This window comes from Myxine glutinosa, chromosome 3 (assembly GCF_964187855.1).
Source record: "Myxine glutinosa chromosome 3, kmMyxGlut1.1, whole genome shotgun sequence".
Lineage (NCBI taxonomy): Eukaryota > Metazoa > Chordata > Myxini > Myxiniformes > Myxinidae > Myxine > Myxine glutinosa.
In genome coordinates, this window is record NC_136263.1 from 73,340,893 (window position 1) to 73,361,980 (window position 21,088).

The following is a 21,088-nucleotide window of genomic DNA, read 5'->3' on the forward strand; positions in this document are numbered from 1 at the left end:
TGGTTATTAAAAACAAATTTTATTTTGGGAAATGCAAAAAAGAACAACCTCAGTGCAATCACAAAGCAATTCCAATGGATGATTCTTTCCTGTCAAGATAAGAGAATGAAACATTACAGAGCAATGTAGCAGAAATATACATTGGATCAGAGTATATCGTTCATGCATGCACAGAGACAGAATCATCCCATCACTGCATACATTGATAACCAAAACAGGTGAAAGGACTTGTACGAGTCAAATGCAGATTCAGGAAACAGAATGCAACAGCAAAAAAATATACAAATCTTTACGCTACTGTTACAAACGAGCTCTTCTTATGCTCCAAAAGGAGGGGTGTCAATAAGTATTGAAAATGGCCCTATCTCAGATTTCTTTGACACTCAATAGAAATGACCAATATTCTCACTCAAGTTCATCTGTGGTAACAGGACATTCAGTGTAGAAGCAAGAAATGTCACCTCCTTCTGATGTCTTGCAAATCACACGAACTACATGATCGATGCCATTTGGTCTTAGCGGTTCCAGCTATGCAATGAAGGTAAGGTGACCAACTTTTCAATCAAATTCAAGTCACTAGATAAAAGTGGCCAACAATAACATCAAGGCACACAGGCTGTTTAAGCGAGTGCGGGGTTACTCGGTATTAGTGTGCTGAGTTTCCGAACCCAAAGAAAATCATTCAGAGAGAAAAAAGGCCATTTTCAGACATTATTTACACACCCTATAATAACACTTTCCTGTACATAATATGAAAAAGAAACGATAACAAAAACGAAAACAAAACAGAAAATAAACTATAATACCAAAAGAACAATCTTAAGAGCAAATATATTTAACTGTATCACAAAAACCATCACCCTTAAAATCATGACTGCCATGAGTCAAAGCTGATGCAGCACAAATGTAACTGCTGAAATTTTAGTCCTTCATAAAGACCACAAGGGCAAAACATTTCAGAGCAAGCATTCTCCAATAAAAAGAATGAATGGCTGGCTACACGTTGGTCAACCAGCAATATATGGCGATAGTTTCTTTTTGATTCCATCTGTGGCTCAATGATTAAAAGTCACAAAGTTGGAAGCAACATGCACACAGCACGGTAGTCCAAGTCAGGCTTCAGCAACACCTTTCCGTAAAAGCCCAACAGATAGCTACGCTTAGTAGTCCTCTACCCAGCCATTTTCAGCAATGAAGGAATCGATCACCTCCTTCATAGCCAAATTAGGAATGAGTTGATCTTGCGTCAATGGACTCCGAGTTACTGGATCAAAGTGGCCAACTCTCTGCACATCATCGGAATGACAAGAGGTAAAGAGCGAGACAAAATGGCCAAGTGTTGTGGTTATAGAGTGAAGGCAAAATAAATCGGAGCTGTAATAATCAGAAAATAGACTTCAGACTACAACCCAAATCAAAGCCGAGTTTACATCGTATGGATCAGAATTAAAAACAGCCATGGTAACATCTTCAATTTCACTTAAACATGGTTTTGCAGCAAAAACTCATCAGCATATCCAGAATTAAACTGTGATGAATTTTACATCATTCTATTTTATCAGCAATCTTAACATGCAGGAAACTCTTAAATATCACAAGGAGGGGGGAGGTGTTACGTTCCTGGAAAATGCTGATATTCAAAACCACGATACATAAAAAAGGGCCTATGGGAAGAGGGTATTCGCTTCCTGGGCTTAAATTTAAAATAAAAATAAGAATAAAAAAACAACAAAAAAAAAAAAACAAGGAGGGTGGGCAGTAGCCAAAAATAAATACATCACAATTGAAAAAGGAAAGAGCAATCAGAGATTTCAGACCCTCACCAGGATGTTTTTTCAGTGGTTTTTAAGGCTTTTGTGTTGAAACAAATATGGCGGCTGAACCATGTGACCGATATCTTCTTTTTTTTTCTCCACCAATTTATCCCTAGATTATGCTCAAGAAATTTCATCTTGATCGGATGATGTTTTGTACTTGTCGAATTAAGACGTCATAATGGAGGCACCTATGACATCATTAACAGATGTTATTCCACATGGAGTGTTCTTTACAATGAGCCATGTCTCAATTTTTTCTGTGCAGTGATTTCGGAGATATAGAGGTGCAAATGGTTTCTGTTTTTCCAAGATGGCGGCCAAACAACGTGACCGATGACATCATTCTTTTTTTTCTCCACCAATTTATGCCGCCATGACGCTCAACAAATTTCATCTTGATCGGCTGAAGTTTTGTACTGGTCGAATTATGACGTAATAATGGAGGCACCTATGACATCATCATTAACATATTTTATTCCCCATGGAGAGTTCTTTACAATGAGCCATGTCTCAATTTTTTTTCTATTCAGCACTTTCAGAGATAGAGGTGCAAAGTTTTTCGGTTTTTCCAAGATGGTGGCCGGACCACGTGACCAATGACGTCATAATTATCATTAAAAAATTATTTTGGTGGTAAAATTGTACGTATGCTCCTATGGTGAAAATGGTGAAACCGATGGTGAAAATTTCCTGTCAATCGGACCAACGGTTGCAGAGAAAAATCATATTTATTCTGTGCGGACAAAGAAAGACAGACAGACAAACAAACAGACAGACAAACGGACTCAAATGCAATACCCTCTCCTCAGGCGAGGGTAACTAGAATTTATTTTATTTTTTGTATACTGAATCGAGGCTCGTGAAAGAGCTAGCATTTATTTCACAAAAAAATCAACCAGACAAACAAAATATATAAAAAGAGGGAGCGGAAGACAAGATGGGGAGAGAAGGGGAAGCACACAAACATAACATTTGAGAGCAGGGAGATGTGTGGGAGGGCGAGGGCTTGGGGAGAGGAGGCGTGGGAAGGGGGGGGGGGGGGAGGGGTGGGAGAAGTATAAAACACCAGGGCACCAAGGACTTCCAGGACAGAAGTTGGTATTTCAAAAAAGTGGATTTGGGGTGAATTTAGCGGGGGTATAAAATATCAAGATTTTGGATGGGGAAAGATAAGAGATGGTGGTGAACAGCTGTTTTAAAGACCTGGAGGGTGGAGTGGGATTGAAGAGAGTGAGGGAGTTTGTTCCAGAGGCGGGAGAAAAGAGGAATGAAGGAGTGAAGGTGAGCAGAGAGTCTTGATTTTGTTGACAGTTTAACCGTAAGAGGGTTGCAGGCAGATCTTGTGCGACCTGCAGGAATATTTTGGGGACAGAGCCCAGAGAGAGCTGGGGGGGGCAAGGCCAGAGAGGAGTCGGTAGAAGACGGAAAGACCACCAACCTGCCTGCGGTGAGTGAGTGAGTGAAAGGCCCTTGAAGTTAGCTTCATCGCGGGAGATTCCAATGATTCTGAACGCTTTGGTTTCAACAGCGTGAAGACGAGCTAGGTGTGAGGCAGGAGTACCAGCCCAGAGGGGAGAGCAGTATTCCATTGAGCTGCGGATGAAAGCCTTGTATGTGGTGAGGAGCTCAGGTGTGCCAAAGAAAGACTTCGCACGACGGAGGATGCCCAGTCGGCGACTGGCTTTGGAGGCCAGATTTGAAATGTGGTTTTCCCAGGAAAGATCATGGCAGATAGTGAGACCCAAAAGCTTCAGTGACAGAACTTCTTGGAGAGGATTATTCAGAAAGTGGGTGGGAGGGTTGTCCAGTCGGTCTTTTCGGAGAGACATCGTAAGAGTGTGAGATTTGTCAGGATTGAAAGACATGTTCCACTTGTTTGCCCAGTCTGTGATTTGTTCCAGGTCTGCAGAGAGTGAGGAGGCTGCAGAATGCCGATCTGAGGGATGAAGAATAGAGCGACAGAGAGTAGAGTCATCAGCAAAGAGATAGAGAGGATTTTCAAGAGAGTCAGAGAGATCATTGATGAAGACCAGAAAAAGCACAGGGCCCAGAACACTGCCTTGGGGAACTCCAGCCTGAACAGGAAGAGGAGATGAGAGAAACCCATTCAGGGCCACACGTTGACTCCGACTAGAGAGGAAGTCCGCCAGCCATGCGTGGAGATTTCCATGGATACCAAAGGAGGAGGGTTTGGTGAGCAGAGCAGGGTGCCAGACCGTATCGAAGGCACGTGATATGTCAAGGGAGACAGCTTTAATTTCCTGTTTGGCATTGAGGACCTCCATCCATTGTTGAGAAAGCAGAAGCAGCATGTCCAGAGTAGAGTGATCAGGTCTGAAACCAAATTGATGATCAGAGATCAAGCCATTGGAGAAGAGGAAAGATTTCATATCTGAAGCAATGATGGATTCCATGACTGCTGATAATTGGGAGAAGGCTGATTGGTCTGTAGTTGCTAGGATCTGTTTTTGCACCTTTTTGTGCAAAGCGGTGATGTTGGCTGATTTCCAAGCAGATGGCAGATGACCTTGAGCAAAAGAGAGGGTGAAGAGAGCAGAGAGAGGGAGTGAAAGAGCAGAAGAACATGATTTTAGGACCCGTGGGCTGATGCCGTCAGGTCCAGTTGCAGAATCAGAGTCGAGGGTTGACAGAAACTTTTCCACCTTGTCAGGAGGAAAGGACACAGAGTCCAGGAGCAGCTGGGTTCGACTGGGTACGGTGGGTACAGAGAGGGATGGGTTTGGGACACAAGATTTAGAGGCAAACACAGAGTTGAGGCATTCAGCTTTTTCACGTGCGGAGTCAGCCGTGTGGCCGTTTGAGGTGAGGGAGGGGATGGAGGGGGAACAAACACCAGAAACAGATTTGACCAGACGCCACCAGGATTTGGAAAAGGGAGACAGATAAGAGAGTTCGGTCTTGAGAACGGAGAGATATTGTTTCCTGGCTCTCCTGAGGGTGGACACACACTTGTTTCAGGCTTTGTGAGAGGAAATGAGATTTCTTTCCATTGGATTGGCTTTCCAGGAGACGAAAGCAAGTTGTTTCTGGGCAACAGCCTCACCACAAGATTCCATGTACCATGGACGGGAGGAAGGGTATGACAACTGAAGAGATGAGATAAATCTGTGCATGAGAGAGAGCAATTTACTTTGGAAGAATTCCCAGGATGAGTTGATGTCAGAGGCGGTAGAGATGGGAGACCAGTCCAGATGATTGATGGCTGCTTGAAGACCGTGCCAGTTGGCCTGAGTGAAATGCCAGACTCGTCGACGCTGAGGAGGCTCTCTGAGAATGGTCAGAGAGATGTCCACTTGGCACTCAGTATAGCGCATACCTGTCTTTGCCAGGCTGAACAGTTTACGTTTTGTATTCCACCGATAGGTCGGATCTGCATCCGCACCTGAACCAAAATCAAATTAGCTTGTTATGGTCACCTACCCAACTAATCAACAAAGTTTTGTCCGAATCCATCCATAACTTTTTGAGATATCATGCTATACAATATACAGTCTATAGTTTTTGGCCCCATCTCTTCATGGTGAAGAATCACACATGAAAAAAAAAACAAATCCTATCTGGATCCGGATCTTCCACAAAATCTAATCATTTCGTCCTTGTCACGCACACAACCTCTCCACCAAGTTTTGTCTGAATCTGTCCATAATCTTTTTAGATATCTTGCTCACAGATAAACAGGGGTGAATACCTAACCTCTGTTTATCTTTGGTGGTGGAGGTAATAAACTTTTCAAATAAATATAAATCGGCTTCACAATAAAGTCTCCTGCTACGTTGGAGATTAAATGTGGCCCCACCCTTCTGTAATGTGTCTGAAGCCCCTACCATTCCTCCCCTATTAATCTCTTAAAAGGTTTTCCTTTGTAATCTGTCGATGTTTCTCGTATAAAGCGATGCTTTCGCTTTATACCAGAACCGGCAAAGCTTTCAGAATCAATGTAATCTCCCGCGATGAAGCTAGTTCATTGTGTTAGCTCTTACATGAGCCTTGATTATGTATACAAAAAGAAAGAAAGAAATAGAACAATGTGACTGTCGCCAATATGCCTCCGCATAGTCCCAAAACGGGTAGATGCCATCACTCTGCATATGTATGGGTAGTGGCTCATGTTTGTGAAGTTTCGTGTTGATTGGATAAGGTTCGTTTTTCTATCCAAGATGACTGCCAAACCACGTGACATATGACCATCATTTTCAAACTATATGCAACAGTGCTGTTAGATGTTATTTGTAAAATTTCGCATCGATAGGGTGAGCAGTTTCAGAGATATAATTATTTAATATTTTCTTTCAATCCAATGTCTGCCAAACCATGTGACCTATGATGTCATAAATTTAATATTTCAATACAAATCGGTCATAGATCATGTGCATGCAATTTCAGATTTTTAGGATAAGGAATTCGATTAAAACAATTTTGGCTGGTATACCACTTCACCTATGATGTCATCATTATCATGCCTTTGTTCCCCCATTGGGAGTACTTGACAATGTGCCAAGTTTCTAATTTTTCCATTGAGCGGTTTCCGAGAAATAATTTAATTTTTTTGGCTTTTAATCCAAAATGGCTGCCATACCACGTGACCTATGACGTCACAATTATCATAAAAACATTCTGCATGGGTGTCACTCCTATCCTGAAAGTTTTGTCTTAATTGGACATATGGTTGCTGAGAAAAACGAGGTTTAGTCCGTCCGGGACGGACGGTCATACGTACGGGACGGACGGACGGACAACCCGAAAACATAATGTCTCCGGTGCCTCTGTCGGCGGAGGCATAAAAAATAAAATAAATCGGTACACAGAGATTTCCCACGATTGGTCAAAACCGCGACATTAAAACCTGTGACATTTAAGGGTTTACTGCACTACAAAAATTTTAATCTTATGTATTAAGACCAATTTAAGGTTTAATATTGCTATTCGGTATCAATTCCATCAAAAAGTAAATTAATCTAATAGGTGTTAACATGATAGATATAACATAAATAATTTGCTAATACGATATACAGTACCTTTAAAAGAAACACAGAGCTTGTCATGAATGCCGAGTGATTGCTCTTGTGCACTTTATACTCGCCTTGCATATTCGTTTGGTGCAAGTAATTTGTCGCTCGCCTTTTTTATTTTTGTATGTGGAGTCGAGGCTCGTGGAAGAGCTGGCACACTGAACGGGTGAGGACAAAACAGGACAAAAGGAATAGTAGTGCGGGGGAAGGGTTGGGGAACACCAACAGAGGAGTTGAAGGACAAACTAGAGGGAGATTTGGACAAACAATGTGTGGGGAGGAATGGGGGCAGGAAAGGACACATAGGGTGGGACAAGATGGATTCAGAAGGAAACTCACGAGGGGAAAAAAATGGAAATATGGAAGTTTGTTCCACGGGCACGAAAAAAGATGAACAAATGAGCGGAAGCGTGATAAGTGAAGCTGAATTTTGGGTGTTTCACCAGAAGGGGGTGAAAGCATATTAATATTTACAGCTGATGGATAAAAAACTATCCTGGTTTCAGTGTGCACAATTTGTCAATTGTTATGTAGCCAATAGTGATAGTAGTTATTTTATTGTCCCAAAATGATGATGTAAAGCTAAACGCAATTACTTTTGAGCTGTTTATTGTGGTTTTGATTCTCAGCGTGACTACAAAAAAATGTCAGATTGGTGTTTTGCACGCACAGGTTTGCAGCACAAAGCATGCCGTCCCTTGGATGTACTTTAAACAGGAGACATGTCTCCAAGCAATAGTTGGTATTATAAAGATACAGCGATGCCTTTTACAAGGTATCGCTGGCACCCTGAACGAATACCAAATTCCGGCTGGTACCCAAAAAGGTACCCGACAGGGGACACTGCATTTGAGCTTTTGTCATCAAATTTTCAACAAACCTTTATTTATGAGAATTATGGAGAACAATAATTAATAACTGGGTCAAAATGTCAAAGGGCAAAGTCAGAGTAAATACAAATAGGCCTTAATAGCCTGTCCGTAGCACAAGGTGCGTAGCACAAGACAACCGGCTTTGGTAATCGCTTTCGTGTTTCTTTATTTACCATTTGAGCTTTTGTCATCAAATTTTCAACAAACCTTTAGTACAAGAATATGGAGAAGACTAATTAATAATTTTTTACATTAGTTCTGTCGCCCAACTTTGAACACACATTAATAAAATTAGGTGTTGTTTTGTTAATCAAATTTGTTCATGACATCCTTCCCCCTCCATCTATATGGAAGTCATCGTAAGGCTGAAAGATCCCAAAAGGACTTAAATTTCAATCTAGTTTGGACACCACTTTGGATTATAGGAAAACCTTTAAGAATCCTCTTCTCTCAAACCGCTTAACCGATCAATGCGAAACTTAAAACGCGTGATCAACCGAATGACTACCCATGGGAAGATTTGATTAAAATAAGCTGATCTGAAACACAACATGGCCACCAGTAACATTTCAATACAAAAAGTGGGCAGTATCCCCAAAATTATGAATAATAGAGAATTATAGACATAATAATTATGCCTGTCTATCTTTGTGTATGGTATCTCAAAGTTTATGGAGAGATTTGGATGAAACTTGGTGGACTGCTTGGGTGTGACAAGGACGGATGGATTCGATTTTGGTGAAGATCTGGATACTACAATTCTCAAGTTATTCTTCACGCCAAAAATTAGTTTTGATAAAACAAAACGAAATATGGCCAAAACGATGCAATCTACAAAGCAAACCTGCAAGTGTTCCTCGATGTCCTTGCGATCGTACGTGATGCCACTTGGTGTGATGCAGGGCTCACGCATCAGCTCGAAGCTTATTTTTCCACACAGGTAGTCAGGCACATCTCGTTTCTGCTCAAAACAAATGTTTTGCAAAAAGGATTGCATTACATTATACTCAATCCCAGAGACTTGGCAAGTGGGTTGATAATCTTCTGTGGAAATTAGCATTGAAGATTAGCGAGAAAACATTTTTTGCCGGTGCACACAGATATACCACACTAATTTACATCCAGCTACAATCTGAATGATTGTTCTGGAAAACATGAAGATGGCAAAATGTCTTTGTTACAGTCGTTTTATCAAAACTTTTTTTTATTTCTACTTCAACATGACATGAAATCTATTATTTTAATTTCCAAACGTGAAACTGTCGAGTATTGCTTCAAGCACAATCTACAGTGAAAACTCTCAAATCCAAATTCCTTGGTACAGAAGAGAATTTTTATAGGTTAGAGAATTATTTTTCGGATTTTAGAAAATTAATTTTTGTATACAAAGGCAAGGCTCATGGAAGAGCTAGAGCACTGAACGGATCAAGATGCAACAGAACAAATGGTGAAAAACAATTGAGTTAATCACCAAAAGGTAACTGAAATGAAAAAATATTTATGTACTTTTCAATGGCCTCTATCTGCAGACACTTTCTCACCACTCGTTGTTAACGTATCGAATGGCATGGCATGACTTACATTTCTGGCACCAGCCAGGCGAGAACTCAAGGCTCACCAACTACTTTCAGGTCCTGACGAAAATGTTTGACCTTTTCACACAAAAGTGGGCCAGAAGTAGATACGCCTTCACTGCAACATTGTCAAAACCACTCGTAAATAACCTTACCTCTCTGATTCTCTGATCTAGATCCATGCAAGGTTTTCCGTTTAGCAATGCCCTTATTTGAATAATCATGAGTGTAAAACTTTAACAGCTTATCCCGTTTTCTTTTTTTCAAATAGTGGTGTTACCGACACCATAGCACTCCCTCAAGTTCCGCAACAACCTGCATGAATCAAATTTCTGCAGAATTTAAACTTTGTCTTTCATTGTAAGTGTAACGTGCTTCCTCGTCGCACCACTAAACTCAGCACTATCACTTGGATGCTTGTTGAACAACATGAGGGCAGAATAGGGCAAAAACACAAATATCTTGTGAAAAGTAGAGTGGTACACCTGTGTCCAGAAAAAAACTGCTTCAAATAATCGTACACTTACGATAATCATACGTCTAGCAACCCTGGTACTGCAGATGTGTGGAAGTTGTTGTTGTCGTTATTTTTCTCGAAGTCTGGATTTAGGGATATTTTGGGAATTTCGGACTTGAGACTCTGTCCAATCCCCGGTGTTAATTTCGGTGTTAATTTTTCGTACATGTATCCACAATCGTCGGTTAATGCGTGTCGAGTATTCTGAGGCCTAGTACTAGTACTAGTAGGCTTAGGCTACCGTCTCCGACCTTGTGGTTTTGTTTTCTCAGCGGTTCGTCGAATGCGCTGCACTTATTTTCGTTCTCTTTTTCGTCCCAGTCGCTCACCCCATACTTCCTTGTTTAATATCTCTACTCAACAAAAAAACCAAAAAAAATATTTCCTTCTCAGTTCTTATTCGTTTATTTGTTGTTCTTATTTGTTCGTTCGTTCTTCGTTCACGTTGTTCGTGATCACGCGATCATGTGGTTAGAAATGTTTAATCTCTCCCCTGAAGAACTGATTTCTGTCATTTATTATAACACCTTTTTCTTCTTCTCCGACAAAAGGATGCTTTCGTCTTGCTCACCAAATCTATTCATTCCAAAAAAAATAAATAATACCGTCTCTTACAGTTCCTCTTTTCTACATTCCCTAAACTCTCCAGCCCTCCACCCCTCCTTCAGCGTCCTCAAACGTATTTTTGACTCGAAGGTCTCAAACTCATTTTGCAAAAAATGTTCGTTTCCCATGAATCGTACACTTTTCAAAATCCAATCTCACCCCTCCCCTCCAAATCTTCCCCATCCCCCCTTCCCTCCAAAACTTCCCCATCCCCCCTCCCCTCCAAAACTTCCCCATCACCCCTCCCCTCCAAATCTACCCCCTTACCCCTCCCCTCCAAATCTTCCCCATCACCCATCTCTTTCAAATATTCCCCCTTGCCCCTCCCCTCCAAATCTTCCCCATCACCCATCCCTTTCAAATCTTCCCCCTTGCCCCTCCCCTCCAAATCTTCCCCATCACCCCTTCCCTCAAAAACTTCCCCATCACCCCTCCCCTCCAAATCTATCCCCTTGCCCCTCCCCTCCAAATCTTCCCCATCACCCATCCCTTTCAAATCTCCCCCCTTGCCCCTTGCCCCTTCCCTCCCCTCCCTCCGAGACTCTCCCTCGCTCCTCCCCTCCTAGACTCCCCTCTCACCCCTCCTCTTCAAAGCATCCTCCCTGCTTCTTCCCCCTTCCAACTTTCACCTTCATCTCCCCCAACCTTCTGCCTCGCTCTTCCCCCTCAAATAACACCTCACTGTACCTCACCCAATCTCCATCAAACCTTTTGTCCGCCCCATTCTTCCCTTTCTCCAAGCTATTCTGAAATCTCTGAAATCTCTGACACACCTTCAACAGCTCTCCCTACCTCTTCCTCCTCTTCCACATCTTACCCTCCCCCCCCCCCGTTCTGTATCCGATGCTCCCCCTTCCTCTTCATTAACGGTATGGACCTCAAACATCCGGGGCCTTCGCTCAAACTTGACTGATCTCTCCATACAGTTTGCTTCTGACAAACCAGATGTGATCTGCTTAACAGAAACTTTCCTCCTTCATGATGTCTCTGATGCCTTGATATCTCTCCCAGGTTACTCCCTCCTCCGGTATGATAGACCTGAGCCTCGTCCTGGAGGTGGGGTTGCTATCTTTATAAAAAACTCTCTTCCTCACTCGCCCTCCACTGCCCTCTCTCCACCTCACCCCCAGGAATACCTTTGGCTACGGCATCCCCTTCGCTCCCACCTTTTGTTCATATGTGTGTTGTACCGTCCACCAAACAGTGATGACTCCATCTACATCTCGCTGTCTGATAATATGGACCAACTTCTATCTACCCTTCCCAACTCTCTCTTCCTCATATGTGGTGATTTCAATTGTCACCATGCCAGTTGGCTGGGTGTGGGTACCTCTCTCACCAGCCATGGCTCTTCAGCAAAGGACTTCTGCGACTCACTGGGACTGACACAATCTGTCAATTTCCCGACCCGGATCTCAGTCAACGGAGCATCTTCTCTTCTGGACTTGGTTATGAGTTATGACTAACTTCCCTGAAAATGTCTGCTGCTCTTCTTCTGCTCCAATCGGCTCATCTGATCATGTGCTTGTTAAAGTGGACATCTCTCTGACCATTCTCAGAGAGCCTCCTCAGCGTCGACGAGTCTGGCATTTCACTCAGGCCAACTGGCATGGTCTTCAAGCAGCCATCAATCATCTGGACTGGTCTCCCATCTCTACCGCCTCTGACATCAACTCATCCTGGGAATTCTTTCAAAGTAAATTGCTCTCTCTCATGTACAGATTTATCCCATCTCGTCTTCAGTTGTCATACCCTTCCTCCCGTCCATGGTACACGGATCTTGTGGTGAGGCTGTTGCCCAGAAACAACTTGCTTTCGTCTCCTGGAAAGCAAATCCAACGGAAGGAAATCTCATTTCCTTTCACAAAGCCCGAAACAAGTGTGTGTCCACCCTCAGGAGAGCCAAGAAACAATATCTCACCGTTCTCAAGACCAAACTCTCTTATCTGTCTCCCTCTTCCAAATCCTGGTGGCGTCTGGTCAAATCCGTTTCTGGTGTTTGTTCCCCCTCCATCCCCTCCCTCACCTCAAACGGCTACACGGCTGACTCCGCACGTGAAAAAGCTGAATGCCTCAACTCTGTGTTTGCCTCTAAATCTTGTGTCCCAAACCCATCCCTCTCTGTACCCACCGTACCCAGTCGTACCCAGCTGCTCCTGGACTCTGTGTCCTTTCCTCCTGACAAGGTGGAAAAGTTTCTGTCAACCCTCGACTCTGATTCTGCAACTGGTCCTGACGGCATCAGCCCACGGGTCCTAAAATCATGTTCTTCCGCTCTTTCACTCCCTCTTTCTGTTCTCTTCACTCTCTCTTTTGCTCAAGGTCATCTGCCATCTGCTTGGAAATCAGCCAACATCACCGCTTTGCACAAAAAAGGTGCAAAAACAGATCCTAGCAACTACAGACCAATCAGCCTTCTCCCAATTATCAGCAAAGTCATGGAATCCATCATTGCTTCAGATATGAAATCTTTCCTCTTCTCCAATGGCTTGATCTCTGACCATCAATTTGGTTTCAGACCTGGTCACTCTACTCTGGACATGCTGCTTCTGCTTTCTCAACAATGGATGGAGGTCCTCAACACCAAACAGGAAATTAGAGCTGTCTCCCTTGACATTTCACGTGCCTTCGATACGGTCTGGCACCCCGCTCTGCTCACCAAACTCTCCTCCTTTGGTATCCATGGAAATCTCCACGCATGGCTGGTCGACTTCCTCTCTGGTCGTAGTCAACGTGTGGCCCTGAATGGGTTTCTCTCATCTCCTCTTCCTGTTCAGGCTGGAGTTCCCCAAGGCAGTGTTCTGGGCCCTGTGCTTTTTCTGGTCTTCATCAATGATCTCTCTGACTCTCTTGAAAATCCTCTCTATCTCTTTGCTGATGACTCTACTCTCTGTCGCTCTATTCTTCATCCCTCAGATCGGCATTCTGCAGCCTCCTCACTCTCTGCAGACCTGGACAAAATCACAGACTGAGCAAACAAATGGAACATGTCTTTCAATCCTGACAAATCTCACACTCTTACGATGTCTCTCCGAAAAGACCGACTGGACAACCCTCCCATCCACTTTCTGAATAATCCTCTCCAAGAAGTTCTGTCACTCAATCTTTTGGGTCTCACTATCTGCCATGATCTTTCGTGGGAAAACCACATTTCAAATCTGGCCTCCAAAGCCAGTCGCCGACTGGGCATCCTCCGCCATGTGAAGTCCTTCCTTGGTACACCTGAGCTCCTCACCACTTACAAGGCTTTCATCCGCAGCTCTATGGAATACTGCTCTCCCCTCTGGTCTGGTGCTCCTGCCTCACACCTAGCCCGTCTTCACGCTGTTGAAACCAAAGCGTTCAGAATCATTGGAATCTCCCGCGATGAAGCTAACTCCAAGGGCCTTTCACTCACTCACCGCAGGCAGGTTGGTGGTCTTTCCGTCTTCTACCGACTCCTCTCTGGCCTTGCCCCCCAGCTCTCTCTGGGCTCTGTCCCCCAAATATTCCTACAGGTCACACAAGATCTGCCTGCAACCCTCTTATGGTTAAACTGCCAAAATCAAGACTTTCTGCTCACCTTCACTCCTTCATTCCTCTTTTCTCCCGCCTCTGGAACAAACTCCCTCACTCTCTTCAATCCCACTCCACCCTCCAGGTTTTAAAAACAGCTGTTCACCACCATCTCTTATCTTCCCCCATCCAAAACCTTTATCTATTCTACCCCCGCTGATTTCGGTCCCCTTGTGTTTTATACCTCCCCCCCCCCCCCCCCCTTCCCATGCCTCCACCCCCCAAGCCCTCTCCCTCCCACACTTCTCCCTGCTCTCAAATGTTGTGTTTGTGTGCTTCCCCTTCTCTCCCCATCTTGTCTTCCACTCCCTCTTTTTATATATTTTGTTTGTCTGGTCGATTTGTTTGTGAAATAAATGTTAGCTCTTTCACGAGCCTCGATTCAGTATACAAAAAATAAAAAATAAAAATAAAAATATTGTTTTTACCCTAAAACCTCAGTGTGCACCCTGGGTACAGCCACCAGTTTTCAACTCATTCTATCTAGTATTTTAGGAGTGCATATAAGTCAAACATAAATAAACACACAAACAGACACCTCTCCAATTACAGTCTTTTCGTTTTCCAGCTCGTAAAAAACAAAATATGACCTTTCTCCTCTCATCAACTTGCATGAAGAGATTGTTCAACTCCCTTTTCCATTTTTCCTGTAAAGAAAAAACTTTTAGTTAAAGTCAGAATATTACAAGCAGATACATGGCAAACTGGTTGTTATATTGGAGAAACCACTACAAAAAAATCCTCCACTAAGGAAAGCCAGATAAAACCAACAATTTATGAAGTTAAACAATCCTGAAAATACACATTAAGAATTGTTGCCTACATGTACCAGCAGTGTCTGTGCAGTGAAATGAACTACTCTATCTATGCTTTGGCATGCATGGCAGATGACCATGATGGCCCATAACCAGCAGCATGATAAGCAGAGGCTTCGTTATAGCACGACTTCACTCTTGATAAAACCCAAGCAGTAATGCATTTATGTATCTTTCTGTTTGGACTACATACTGGTTGGTATTCTTGTAACCGTTAAGTCCGAAGCAATAAACTAATAAACCACACAATGTTTGCATCTCCAAGAAGTTACACACATCCTTTAACATTCCACATAGCCCGCCACTGTGCACAATATAGAGCGTGACCTCTCAACAACTCAATATGCAGCACATGGCTATAGGTTCGAGCAGGAATTTGGATTTATTTCAAGGTACTGGCAGGCAATAGCTCGCCTGCTCTTTGCAAATGACACCGTGGGATCTGTAACGTCCACCAACTATTGTCAGCAGATGGCGTTCCCAATTTAACGTCCATCAAAGGGATGGCACACACATTGCTGCCTCACCCTGCATGTGAAACACCAGAGTGACAGTTTATGGCTGGGCCCACATTCAAACCCAGACAAGCTCAGAGGCGAGTGTGCATACCTCAAAGCTATACTGCCAGACATATGTTGTTGTGGTGGTGGTTGTTGTTGTTGTTTCGTATGCAGCTTGTGGCTGCTGGTTGCATCATCTTTCTGGAAGCGCGTTTGTGCCGCTGATGCAGTGTCCCATTTACCAGTGAGCTGGTAATTAATTTGCCAACCTCAGAAAGATGGCAGGCGTTATTTGAAACCCCCCTGGCATTATTTCAATGATCGACCGGGATTCGAACTCGGGATCCAAAGAGCCCAAGCCAGCACCCTAACTATTAAGCCAACACCAGGCTGCCAGCCCTATTGAGTGATGTATCGCATTCTCTCACTGGTTGTGCAAAACAATACAACAGTTGTGCAAATCACAATATATCCCAAACCTATTCCGCTTGCTGTACAAAGGAAACTCTGACTTCAAATGTGAGATTAAATATTGTTACATTTATGGGGATAGATAACCCATACAATAGGAAAGGTAGAATTGTATAGAAATAGTATGGACCGTGTGAGATGTAGGAGCATTTCAATGTACTAAGTAGGGAAAATGTAGCTTAAGGTTGTTTTGATGTGCATCATATGGGGGATGATGCCATGCTAATGAGAGTAGGGTTTAAGGTTAATTTCCACTGTACGTGAAACCCTGTGGCCATCCCTAAAATTATAATAACCGCCGGCCAAGTGATCCATGCTCCCTGGACACTTACGGCCAAAGACCCGCCCAGGAGAGGCGGAGCGACTGTGGTTCGGTGGGCGAGGGAACAAGGCTGGCAGGCCACGCCCCCAAGTGATGCTATTGGTCGGGATGACGTGGCCAGCTCCACGATTGGTTCTTCAGGGAAAAAGAAGCGATTGGTTCTCACCGAAGGAGGAGTGCTTGGTTCTTGTTGGTGAAGAAGTATGGTCATTTTTGATGTTCCTAAAACGAGCGGTTGGTGCGACGGCATCGTGAGGGAGCTTCGACTGTTGGACTCTTTGGTGGGCTGGAGGCCGCGCTGTCTTTTCCGAAGTGGAGGAGAAACAATGAGGGCCGTCTTCATGACTAGCCTCATCCCCAGGCGCACATGGCGCCTTCGGCACACGGCATTGCCGCCATTTTCTGTGGCTTCGCCAACTGTCGATACTGCAGGATCCATTCTGGGGTCAGTTGAGTGTGCCGGACCGTGAACTTTTAGTTTCTTACCTCTCCCTGTGTTTGTATTTGTAACTGTATGGAGGTACCTCAAAGTTAGCATTTTTACCTCAGCCTTATTTTTTATTCCACGCCTTTAGTTGATTATAAATCCTTATTGTTGCATTTTATTTGTCGGTGTGTGTTTGGGTTTCGGAATAAACCCGTGTGTTTTGTGAGAATAAGCCTTTGTGTCTCTTCCCATCTTGCGCACACAATGACTGCCATAATCGGGAAGTTGCTTCGGAAGTTAAAGCTGGTTCGGCTCATCTGTCCCAGGCTGGTCTTAACTAGCTATGGACACGACAATATATATCACATGCATCTTTCTCATACTCGTACTCATATTCATAATCATATTCCTGCGTGCCAAGGGAGATTTACATCAGGGAACACCAACTCGTTCTCTGAATGAAGCTTTACTTTGCAACATGGCTGCTCAGATACAGTCATGTGAAAAAGCAAGGACACCCCATGTAAAGTTTTGACTTTTTCAACATATTTCAACATACAGCTATCTGATCTTCATTTCAACATTATTGATAGATAAAGGTGATATAATATAACAAATATCATGAAACATTTACATTTTGTAGTCCATTATATCATTTAAATAAACATAAATGCAAATTTCACATGTGGAAAAAGTAAGTACACCCTTGGCTCCAATAGGTGGTATTGCCCCCTTTGGCAGAAACAACCTCAAGTAGGCGTTTCTTATAACTGTCTACCAGTCTCTGGCATCGACTGGGAGAAATTTTTTCCCACTCCTCCATGCAGAATTCTTTCAGCTGTGCGATGTTTGAGGGGTTTCTTGCATGCACAGCTCGTTTCAAATCCCCCCACAACATCTCGATGGGATTTAGATCCGGGCTTTGACTTGGCCATTCCAGAACCCTCCATTTCTTTCTTTTCAGCCATTCCTTGGTGGATTTACTGGTATGTTTAGGGTCATTGTCATGTTGCAAGGTCCACCTTCGATTGAGCTTCAACTCTCCGACAGATGGCCTCACATTATCCTCAAGCACCCTCTGGTACAATGAAGAATTCATAGTGGATTATATGATGGTGAGCTGCCCAGGCCCTGATGCAGCAAAGCTGCCCCAAACCATAATATTTCCACCCCCATGCTTTTCAATTGGTATCAGGTTCTTGTGGTCAAATGCTGTCTTTGGTTTTCACCAAACATGTCTTCTGGTACTGTGGCCAAATAGCTCTACCTTTGACTCATCTGTCCAGAGCACATTGTTCCAGAAGTGCTGGTTTTTGCCTAGGTGTTCATTGGCAAACTTTAGTCTTGCCCTGATGTTCTTTCTGGACAGCAAAGGTTTCCTCCTGGCACACCTCCCATGTAGATCAAATTTCTGCAGCCTCTTTCTAATGGTAGACTCGTGCACATTGACATCAACACTGCGCATGCGCAATGCGCAAGATTGGAGGTCACGTCTCTTCAAAGCTGTCCATGCGCGCACGCTTTCAAAGTTAAGTAACTTTTCACAATTGTGTTTTTGTCGAAACTGTATCTTTCTTTCGGTGTGTGTAACTATTGGTGTGTCTTTAATAGTATTCTTGGTGTTGGTTTTTCATACCTGTGTACAGAATCGTCGGTTAGTTCGTGTCGCGTATTCTGAGGCCGAGTGTAGTACAAGTAGGCTACCATGTCTGACCTTGGCTTGAGGCTTTGTTTCTGTCTCAGCGGTTCTTCGATTGCGCTCGCAATTACTTTCGGTCTCTATTTTTCACGTTTCACGTTCGGTCTCTGTCTCTGCCTCTGTTTTCATCTCAACTCAAAAAAAACAAAAAAAACAAACTATTCCCTTCTCTGTTCTTATCCGTTGTTCGTTCTTATTTGTTCGTTCGTTCTTCGACCACGTTGTTCGTGATCACGTGTTCACGTCATTAAAAAGTGTTTCAACTGTCCCCTGAAGAACTGTATTCTGTCACATATTATAACACCTTTTTCTTCTTCTTCTATAAAAGGATGCTTTCGACTTGCTCACCAAATCAATTCATTCCAAAAAAAAATTCCATCTCTTACAGTTACAGTGCCTCTTTCTTACATTCCCTAAACTCTCCAGAACTCCACCCATCCTTCAGCGTCCTCAAACGTATTTTTGACTCGAAGGTCTCAAGAAACTCATTTTGCAATAAATGTTCGTTTCCCATTAATCGTACATTTTTCAAAATCCAATCTCACCCCTCCCCTCCAAATCTTCCCCATCACCCCTTCCTTCCAAAACTTCCCCATCACCCCTTCCCTCAAAAACTTCCCCATCACCCCTCCCCTCCAAATCCACCCCCTTGCCCCTCCCCTCCAAATCTTCCCCATCACCCATCTCTTTCAAATATTCCCCCTTGCCCCTCCCCTCCAAATCATCCCCATCACCCCTTCCCTCCAAAACTTCCCCATCACCCCTTCCCTCCAAAACTTCCCCATCACCCCTCTCCTCCAAAACTTCCCCATCACCCCTCCCCTCTAAATCTACCCCCTTGCCCCTCCCCTCCAAATCATCCCCATCTCTTTCAAATCTTCCCCCTTGCCCCTCCCCTCCAAATCTTCCCCATCACCCATCCCTTTCAGATCTCCCCCCTTGCCCCTTCCCTCCTAAACTCCCCCCACACCCCTGCCCTCCGAGACTCTCCCTCACTCCTCCCCTCCTAGACTCCCCTCTCACCCCTCCTCCTCAAAGCGTCCCCACTTCTTCCCCCTTCCAACTTTCACCTTCATCTCCCTCAACCTTCTGCCTCACTCTTCCCCCTCCTCAAATAATACCTCACTGCGCCTCACCCAATCACCATCAAACCTTTTGTCTGCCCCATTCTTCCCTTTCTCCAAGCTATTCTGAAATCTCTGACACACCTTGAACAGCTCTCCCTACCTCTTCCTCCTCTTCCACATCTTACCCTACTGCCCCCCCCCCCCCCTGTTCTGTATCCGATGCTCCCCCATCCTCTTCTTTAACAGTATGGACCTCAAACATCCGGGGCCTTCGCTCAAACTTGACTAATCTCTCCATACAGGTTGCTTCTGACAAACCAGACGTGATCTGCTTAACAGAAACCTTCCTCCTTCATGATGTCTCTGATTTCTTGGTATCTCTCCCAGGTTACTCCCTCCTCCGGTATGATAGACCTGAGCCTCGTCCTGGAGGAGGGGTTGCTATCTTTATAAAAAAACTCTCTTCCTCACTCGCCCTGCACTGCCCTCTCTCCACCTCACCCCCAGGAATACCTTTGGCTACGGCTTCCCCTTTGCTCCCACCTTTTGTTCATATGTGTGTTGTACCGTCCACCAAACAGTGATGACTCCATCTACATCTCGCTGTCTGATAATATGGACCAACTTCTATCTACCCATCCCAACTCTCTCTTCCTCATATGTGGTGATTTCAATTGTCTCCATGCCAGTTGGCTGGGTGTGGGTACCTCTCTCACCAGCCATGGCTCTTCAGCAAAGGACTTCTGTGACTCACTGGGACTGACACAATCTGTCAATTTCCCGACCAGGATCTCAGTCAACGGAGCATCTTCTCTTCTGGACTTGGTTATGACTAACTTCCCTGAAAATGTCTGCTGCTCTTCTTCTGCTCCAATCGGCTCATTTGATCATGTGCTTGTTAAAGTGGACATCTCTCTAACCATTCTCAGAGAGTCTCCTCAGTGTCGACGAGTCTGGCATTTCACTCAGGCCAAATGGCACGGTCTTCAAGCAGCCATCAATCATCTGGACTGGTCTCCCATCTCGACCACCTCTGACATCAACTCATCCTGGGAATTCTTCCAAAGTAAATTGCTCTCTCTCATGCACAGATTTATCCCATCTCGTCTTCAGTTGTCATACCCTTCCTCCCGTCCATGGTACACAGAATCTTGTGGTGAGGCGATTGCCCAGAAACAACATGCTTTCGTCTCCAGGAAAGCAAATCCAACGGAAGGAAATCTCATTTCCTTTCACAAAGCCCGAAACAAGTGTGTGTCCACCCTCAGGAGAGCCAGGAAACAATATCTCTCCGTTCTCAGGACAGAACTCTCTTATCTGTCTCCCTCTTCCAAATCCTGGTGGCGTCTGGTCAAATCTGCTTCTGGTGTTTGTTCCCCCTCCATCCCCTCCCTCACCTCAAACGGCCACACGGCTGACTCCGCACGTGAAAAAGCTGAATGCCTCAACTCTGTGTTTGCCTCTAAATCTTGTGTCCCAAACCCATCCCTCTCTGTACCCACCGTACCCAGTCGTACCCAGCTGCTCCTGGACTCTGTGTCCTTTCCTCCTGACAAGGTGGAAAAGTTTCTGTCAACCCTCGACTCTGATTCTGCAACTGGACCTGACGGCATCAGCCCACGGGTCCTAAAATCCTGTTCTTCCGCTCTTTCACTCCCTCTCTCTGTTCTCTTCACCCTCTCTTTTGCTCAAGGTCGTCTGCCATCTGCTTGGAAATCTGCCAACATCACCGCTTTGCACAAAAAAGGTGCAAAAACAGATCCCAGCAACTACAGACCAATCAGCCTTTTCTCAATTCAGCAAAGTCATGGAATCC

At 44.3% G+C, this 21,088-nt stretch overlaps 1 protein-coding gene across 1 annotated transcript in view; it reads right to left on the reverse strand.

Annotated features, from left to right (window-relative positions):
- Positions 1-21,088, reverse strand: part of STUB1 (STIP1 homology and U-box containing protein 1) — a 60,418-nt gene continuing 39,330 nt past the window's right edge. Inside the window, exons 5-7 of the mRNA XM_068110661.2 lie at positions 14,562-14,618; positions 8,564-8,680; positions 1-1,286 (exon numbers count right to left, since the gene is read on the reverse strand). Of these exons, the coding sequence (XP_067966762.1) occupies positions 1,161-1,286; positions 8,564-8,680; positions 14,562-14,618 (300 nt within the window). The 3' untranslated portion in view covers positions 1-1,160. The remainder of the gene's footprint in view (positions 1,287-8,563; positions 8,681-14,561; positions 14,619-21,088) is intronic.